The sequence below is a fragment of the Culex pipiens genome, chromosome 2 (assembly GCF_016801865.2).
Source record: "Culex pipiens pallens isolate TS chromosome 2, TS_CPP_V2, whole genome shotgun sequence".
In the NCBI taxonomy this organism is placed as follows: domain Eukaryota; kingdom Metazoa; phylum Arthropoda; class Insecta; order Diptera; family Culicidae; genus Culex; species Culex pipiens.
This window is the reverse complement of record NC_068938.1, coordinates 181,809,303-181,816,951: the sequence shown is the minus strand read 5'-3', so window position 1 is coordinate 181,816,951 and position 7,649 is coordinate 181,809,303. Positions and strand designations below refer to the sequence as shown.

The 7,649-nt window shown below is 36.1% G+C and overlaps 1 protein-coding gene across 3 annotated transcripts; it reads right to left on the bottom strand.

Moving 5' to 3' along the window:
- Positions 1–1,567: 1,567 nt before the first annotated feature.
- Positions 1,568–7,262, bottom strand: LOC120429746 (3-hydroxykynurenine transaminase-like). 3 transcript variants are annotated; one of them, XM_039594805.2, is made up of 4 exons: positions 7,028–7,262; positions 2,516–3,196; positions 2,110–2,454; positions 1,568–2,056 (listed from the first exon to the last, which is right to left on the bottom strand). In XM_039594805.2, the coding sequence occupies exons 2-4, from the start codon at positions 3,181–3,183 to the stop codon at positions 1,870–1,872; spliced, it is 1,200 nt and encodes a 399-aa protein (XP_039450739.1). In that variant the 5' UTR covers positions 3,184–3,196; positions 7,028–7,262; the 3' UTR covers positions 1,568–1,869. The 3 variants fall into 3 exon arrangements, with proteins under 3 accessions (XP_039450739.1, XP_039450748.1, XP_039450733.1); XM_039594814.2 differs by having other exon boundaries at positions 2,516–3,213; positions 7,093–7,262; XM_039594799.2 differs by having other exon boundaries at positions 2,516–3,213; positions 7,028–7,259.
- Positions 7,263–7,649: the final 387 nt, after the last annotated feature.

Below are 7,649 nucleotides of genomic sequence, written 5' to 3'. Positions count from 1 at the left end.
TTGCAAAAAAATAAATAAATAACAAGCCATGGTTTCAACATTTCGATGAAAAAATTGTTTTAAAATGAATTTTACACCTGTCCAGTTGTTTTGTAATCATTAGTTTCCAAAATATCCAAGTATTGAAGAGATTTTTATATTCGCCGAATAAAAACTTTTTGCGGTGGTGTACATTGGAATTTCACAAAAATTGAAAATATTTTTGATCGATCCCAGCCATGCTAAATATGATTTAAAACGCAGGAAAACGCATTTGTAATTGTCTTCAGTTGGTTGGACTTCTATTTCCTTAAAAATTTTGATATTTTTTTGCCCCCTGATTTTTCGGACCGATTTTGAAGGGGGACATAAACTTTTAAAAATATTTGCAACGGCCTTATTTGAAAAAAAAAAAAAAATAATAAAAATGATTCGTTGTCTAATTGAGTATGATCCCTAAACTGCGCTAAAATGATTTAAAATAATTTAATTCAAGATGGTGGCCAATAATGCATTTGATGTTTTAAACAGAAAAAGAAAAAAAAAACGAAAGAAACATTTTTTTTTTGTTCGTGATTCAATTATCCGAAGTTGCATACAAACCTTAATCGAATTTCGGAGAATCGAAACTTTTGATAATCGGATTAATTTTTTTTAGAAATCGAAATTTTAACGGAGTTTTGACACAGTTGTATTTTTGGGATATGATCTCAAAAAAAATAAATAAATAAATAAAAAGTAAAATAGCTTACATGTAAATGGAATAAAATTTTATGATAACGTACTTTAGTATATTAAAAATTTTCAGAGTCTTAAAGGATATTGGTAGGATTCAATCTTTTGCCTTCCTCACTGAGGTAAGGCTATAATCCTGCTATAGAAATGAACTTTTCTCAGAAAGTTTGTAGACCCACCTTCATGTATACCTATCGACTCAGAATCGAAAACTGAACAAATGTTTGTGTGTGTATGTGTGAGTGTGAGTAGTTCAAAAGTTATGTATAAAAATGTGTTTTTGTATTTATCCGTATGTTAGATAAGTGATCAGAAATTGACTCAAATATCACCATGTTATACATCTTTAGTTAGGTATTCCAAAGACCTTTCCAACGAATGCAAAACATTGAGAATCTGGCAACTCTGTCTTGAGTTATGGACACTTAAGTGCTATTCTTCTTTTTTGAGGCCGGATCTTACTTAAATGTATTTAAACTATGTCCGGGTCCATTATCCGACCCACCGTTGGATAGGTAATCAAAAGACCATTCCAACGAGTTCAAAACATTAAACATCTGGCAACCCTGTCTCAAGTTATGGCCACTTAAGTGATGTTTATGTACTTTTTTATTGCGGATCTTGAGACAAAACTAGATGAAATTTGTGTCCAATCCCATCGAATCGCCACATATTGGTAAAAAGTGAGGAAGGCACCAACCACGTAGGTGGATTAAGTTAGTTTTGATTAAATCATCAATGGAGCATAAAAAAAAACAAACAAATCATGAAATGTAGTTTTTGGTACAAAAGAAGTTGCAAAAAAATGGTATCTGTTTTTTTCCGAACTCTCAACAACAATATAAAAGACGTGTTTATGTTTAAATTACTGTATTGGTATATTTTAATTAGGATTATTGTCTCATGCAATATTGTGTAACATTTCGAATCAACGAATCGAACAGCCTGCATAATCATAATCAAGTTACAAATAATCCATTCTGTTAATTTGTGAAGTTTGTTCCCTGACTAATTACTTCGCCTCACTGGTCGTTATCGCCCATGTCGGCGCGTGTAGTCTTAATCTAGAGTTAGAACGCAAAAGCTGATTTTTTGCTCACAAAACGGGAAAAAAATCTCGACAAAACACACACAAAAAATACGTTTTTGTCAAACTTAGTGATAACCGTTCTGGTGCTTCAGCTCAACAAACTCGTACTCGGGGTGGGTCGCCTTCAGTGACTCCCGGAACGCGTACAGGTAGTAGTTGACCTTCTGGAGCGTGCTGCACTCGCCCATGATGCCAACGCGCCACGCCTTCTCCCAGGTCGGTCCCAGGCCACCCTGAATCTCCAGGCTGAAACTGATTGCAAAGTTGTTAGATTTGAACGAAGTCTTCTACTAAAGACTACTTACTTCTTCATCGCGTACTGGGACACCTTCCACCAGGTGACGCCCTCGGGGATCATGATGCCGGTGACGGTCGACAGGCGATGCTTGGGGTTCTTGATGAAGATCTCCAGGCCCATCTCGGACAGGCCACGGTACAGGGCGCGGGCACATTCCTGGCGGCGTTGGATTTGCGCGTCGAGCCCTTCCTCAACGATCTGGGCCAGCGCTTCCCGCAGGGCGAAGATCAGGTTCGACGAAACGGTGTGGTGGTACATCTTCTGCTCGTCGTAACAGCCCCAGTAGTTGCCGAGCAGCAGCAGGTCCCAGTAGAACACCTTGGATTTGGTTTTGCGGGCGCGGATAGCGGCTCTGGAAATATATTTCAATTCTGTAGTTATAGTCTATAGTTGAATAAATCAATTAAACTCACAATGCTTTATCACTGATCGAAATCGGCGTGATCCCCGGAGGAGCTCCCAGCACCTTCTGCGACCCAGTATAAACCCCGTCAATCTCCCACTTGTCCATGTAGAACGGAACTCCGCACAAACTGGCCACGGCATCGACCAACAGCAGGCAGTCATTCTCGTGGCAGACCCGTCCCAATCCCTCCAACGGCTGCAGCAGTCCACTCGAAGAATCGCCGTGCGTCACAAACAGACACTTGGGCTTGTGCTGTTCGATGGCCTTCTTCAAATCGGCCAACGGGAACGGTTTGTCGTCGGGTCCCTCCAGAATCCGAACGTCCGCCCCGTACCGGGTGGCCATCTCCACGGCGCGTTCCGCCCAAATTCCGTTGACCGCGATCAGCACCCGTTCGCCCTCCTCGAGCAGATTACACAGCAGCGCTTCCATGGCCGCGTGGGCCGATCCGCTGATGCACATGGTCGTGCGGTTCCGCGTCTGGAACACGTACCGGATGCCGTCCTTGACCTCGTCAATCACCTGGAACAGCTCGGCGTGGAAGTTGCTCAGCGAGGTGTTGGTGAGCGCCGTCAGGACGCGCTTCGAGCAGTTCGATGGTCCCGGGCCCATCATGATCTTCTCGGGGATGTTCATCGGTTTGAGCAGCGACACGGGTGGGGTGATGGTGTCCATTTCGAGATTTGGTCTGTTGATTCAAACAATCTAATAAAAACAATCTTAAGTTTCTTCATTTCAGCTTGATCAATGTTATGAAATACTCAACATTAAATTTAATCTTAAGTCATAACCGAAATAGAAATCCCCAACTCATTTCCTTCCGAATTCCTTTTCTAAGAAGCACTGATAAGGGCCTCAATTTCCTGATAAAAAAAATTCAAATGCAATAAAGAGAATGTCCCGGTAGCAATTAAACATTGCTTCTTCCTGACCAATTTTTTTCTCAAGGGTATTACAGTAACAAGCGTTTCTTGATAAGGCTTCGTGCATGCTTAAGTAATTGCGGTTTAACATTTTATTGCTATCACTCATTTGTCATTCAAATCGCGTTTATTTGTCTACTGAAAAAATATATGTAGTATCAGTTTGGCCAAGCTCAACAAAAATTGTGAATGAGTGTGGTTGGTTTCCATCTACGTTTAGCGACTGATTTTTCATTTTTTCACTTGGAAAAGAGTAGCTCAGCCATTAACATTAACGTTCCGTTACTTCGGAATGGAACTACAAAACCATTGAGAGGTTAGAAGTCAGCCCTTTTTTGTCAGCACTGAAATTTAGTGGGACGGATTCAAATTTAATTGATAATGCTGTCGGTTCTTGAAAGGGTTTAATCTACTTGGACGGATTATTTATTGTTTGATTTAATTTTAGTTTTGATGCAACCATTATTTCTTCTTGGGTGGCCTACACAGTTCGACAAAATTATGGTGAAATAATTCCAATTGTTCGTCATTCAATTTAAGTCTGAAAAATGAGTGATAGTCACTTCTATGTTTTGAAAATTTTCCACAATAGGCGTGTTGTTTTTTAAGTTGTTAGATGTAAAATTTCACACTTTTTTTAAATTGTATCAGCTTACTTGCATAATCATAATTATTGGGACTTAAAAATATTATAAGTTTCAGAAAAATTTCAAAGAAAATTCAAATCCTTCATTTGACAACAAAAAAAAGAACTTTTTCCCAGAATCACATTTCGCAGAATTAACCATGTAATTTGTTTAAGCTGTGTTAAATTCATTTTAAAATAAGTTATGTAAGAGTAAGTATATATTAATCATTTTCTTAACATTTTGGCATCAAAGTTTTGAAAATGAATTGAAAAAATAGATAGAATGAAAGAACTTAATTTTATAAATTTTAATTTTCTGTTCATATAGAACTAACCAGCTCTATTTAATATTTCATCTCAAGGATTACTGAAGATAACCTGAAAGTTTGAAGCATTCAAACCTGGGAATAGCTCTTGCACAACCGTTATGCAAAAATTGGAATGAAAATAATCCATAGCAGCTCACAAAACAGCTTTTCAAATCGGTGTTATATCATTTAAAAAATAATTGTTTTTTTTTACCCATTTTTGCAAGAGAAAAATCAGAATTATCTAGCCATTATTGATTGCTTGTATTTGATAACATTTTAATTGATATCAGCAAATATCATAAGCAAAATTATTAATGTTTGAATGGTTATTGTTAGGATTGAAAGAAGAGTCAGTTGATTCCGTTAAATAGGTTGTCGAGGTATTTTAGTTTGAAATAAATACACAAATGGTGCTGCCATAGGTGTAAAATATATGAAGAAAATGTGAGCCTGATTGTGTAATAGTAGTTTATGCAACAAGTTGCAAAAAGAGGATTTTTTCAGCACTAGTTGTACATTTATCCAACGAGGTTCACCGAGTTGGATAAATACGAAGAGTGCTGGAAAAATCAAGTTTTGCAACGAGTTTCATACAACATTTTTTGCAATTCCAAAAAACACACACTGAGTAAAATTTTATGTAAAATTTTCATGTATTTTGTCAATAAATTGTTTAAATCAAAAAAAAAAAAATGAAAAGTGTTACTTTTCGAAACAAGTGCTGAAAAGTTCAACTTTTCAGCACCCATTTGAGTGCTGAAAAGTAGAACTTTTCAGCATTTATTTTGAAAAGTGTTGCTATTCGATTCTGTTATTTTTGGTACAGAAAAGTAGGCTATTTCGTCGTTCAAGAATGACAGGAAAAGTAAGTTATTTTACGACGGAATTGCAAAAAGCAACATATCGTATACAGTCCAGACTCGATTATCCGAAGTCTCGATTATCCGAAGTTCGATTATCCGAAAGTTTGTATGGGACTTCGAATAATCGAATCAGGAACAATTTTTCCATTTTTTTTATTTTCTGAATTTAAACATCAAAATTGAGTTCTTCACTCCATTTTAGTCAAATTTGACTGTTTGATTGCCTAATAAAATAAAAAAAAAACATTTTTTTTTCAATATTTCATCACCGCCATTTTGGCCGCCATTTTGGCCGCCATCTTGGATTCAAAAAATATAAATCACTTTAGAGCAGTTGGGGAGTCATACTTAATCTCAACAATCAAAAATAGGACAACAAAAAAAAATTATTTGTGATTCGATTATCCGAAGTTTTGATTATCCGAAGTGAAATTTCGCCAAAGCCTTCGGATAATTGAGTCTGGACTGTAAGATAAACTTAAATTCATGTTCAAAAGCTAAGTTAGTAATACTTGTTCTTGGAATGTGATTTTTAATCAGTCAGACAGTCATTAAAAAAAACATTATTTCTGCTGTTAAATGTAGATTTCAATTGAAATCACTCAACTCAACTGATCACAGAGTCCAATCATTTAATATAAAAATAATATAAAATAATACTAAGGAATACTATCTAACCTGTTGAACGGTTTTAAGTACGACACATACAATTTGAAAAAATATATATTTTTTTCGAGTTATATATTTATTACAAACAGTCAAGCCATAATTAATCCTCACGCTTATTTTTTCTATTAAAATTGCAGTCCTATAAAATTTTGCTTTAAAAAACATCATTCGAACCAGGTTCCCAACAATCTTCAATAAATTTTGAATTTCCGTTTCGCTTAATTTTTCTTGGCTCTGGAAATTAAACGATATTATTCAGTAAAAAATTGATATCATTTTTACTGAAAAGTATGAAGGAACAATTCAACTATTTTTTTTGTTTCTTCAATTATCTTGTAATAAATGGTTAACCCTAAATCGTTAAACAATATACTTGACCAAATACTTATCCTCAAGCTAGTCTTACTTTTCCGGCAAAAATAAGTGTGAATGTTATTTAATGCTATTTTTATATTTTGTACATGAAGTATAGTGAAGTATAGTAAAAAGTATAGTAAAAAGATACATTGTTCAAGGAAATTACAAGGAAAGTATTGTTAGTTTTAAGTTAGTCTTATTAGATTACTTTTGAGTATTCGTAATTACCAGTTCCAATTTTTTTCATAACCCAACGAGTTAATAAAAGACCATCTAATATTTTTAATTTGGTCTATTTCGGAGAATAGTAAATTCAGAGAAATTAATTTCTTGAGAATACTTGGTCTGTGAAAGTGGCTTCAGTCTTTCTGCTCATCAGTTGAAATTGATCAAAACTATTACACATGTCATGCATTTTTGTTACAAATACACAAAAATATTGTTAGAAATTAAAGGAATGGATTTAAAGATTCATACTGCCCATGTTCGCAAACGCAATGTAGGTTTGTTCCACACATAAGGTTACGTGTTGATTTTGCGCGTAATAACTGGATTCCCTCTAGATTCTAGAATTTCTAGAACAAAGGACTGGATATTTTTGGTTTTTCTGAAAGAGCACACGAGTTTGAATCAAACTGCATCAATAACTCAAAAGTGCATATGGGACATATATGCGAGCTGGGGCAGCATATTTCATGTAATAAAGTAATGCCACTTCTTCTTAGGGAATCCTTTAAAGTTTACAACGATCAAAACCCATAGAATCACCTCAAGTGCAAATAGATGCGTTCTTTTCCTTTTTAACTTTATAATTCTTCACACACTAACACTACCTCGCACGAGAAAGTCTTTCACACCGTTGGTCACTCTTGGGAGCACTTCGGAATCCGATCCGTCCAGTAGAACAACCCAAACACGACTGAGGACACTCTTGATCTAATAGCTAAGCGCAAGTCCCCCCTTTGGGCACTTTTTTTTTTGTTCGATCGTAAAAAAATGTAGGCAATCAAATCGGGAAGAGCAGTCCGTGTTCGTCGAGACCGCGCACATTGCACGCATTGCTCTTACTGCCAAGCTTAGGGAATTCTCGCTCTTGTGTTGTTTTATAACAGTCCAAATAAGTGCCAGGGATTCGGCTAAAGAGGACTCGTTATCAACGTACCCTTCTCTACCAGCAGCGAACCGGTCAGCTGAGTCGTGTCGAGGATCGATCTAGATTAGGGGATTGCGAGCCACTTGAGCTCCGGATGGCAATACGATGAAGAGTTACAGTTAAATGATTGTAGAAAGTGTAAGCTATAAATAAACATGTTTAGTTCAAAATCAAACAGTTACTTTTGATCAAACTTTTTTTTTTCCATTTATTAAGCGCTTTCCTATAATTGTTGCG

Excerpts from the sequence above, each read along its gene's own strand:
- LOC120429746 (XM_039594805.2), bottom strand. The coding sequence starts at position 3,183 with ATGGACACCATCACCCCACCCGTGTCGCTGCTCAAACCGATGAACATC. Across the intron at positions 2,455-2,515 it reads TCGATCAGTGATAAAGCATT|AGCCGCTATCCGCGCCCGCA; the intron begins GTGAGTTTAATT and ends ATATATTTCCAG. Across the intron at positions 2,057-2,109 it reads TCCCAGTACGCGATGAAGAA|TTTCAGCCTGGAGATTCAGG; the intron begins GTAAGTAGTCTT and ends CTTTGCAATCAG.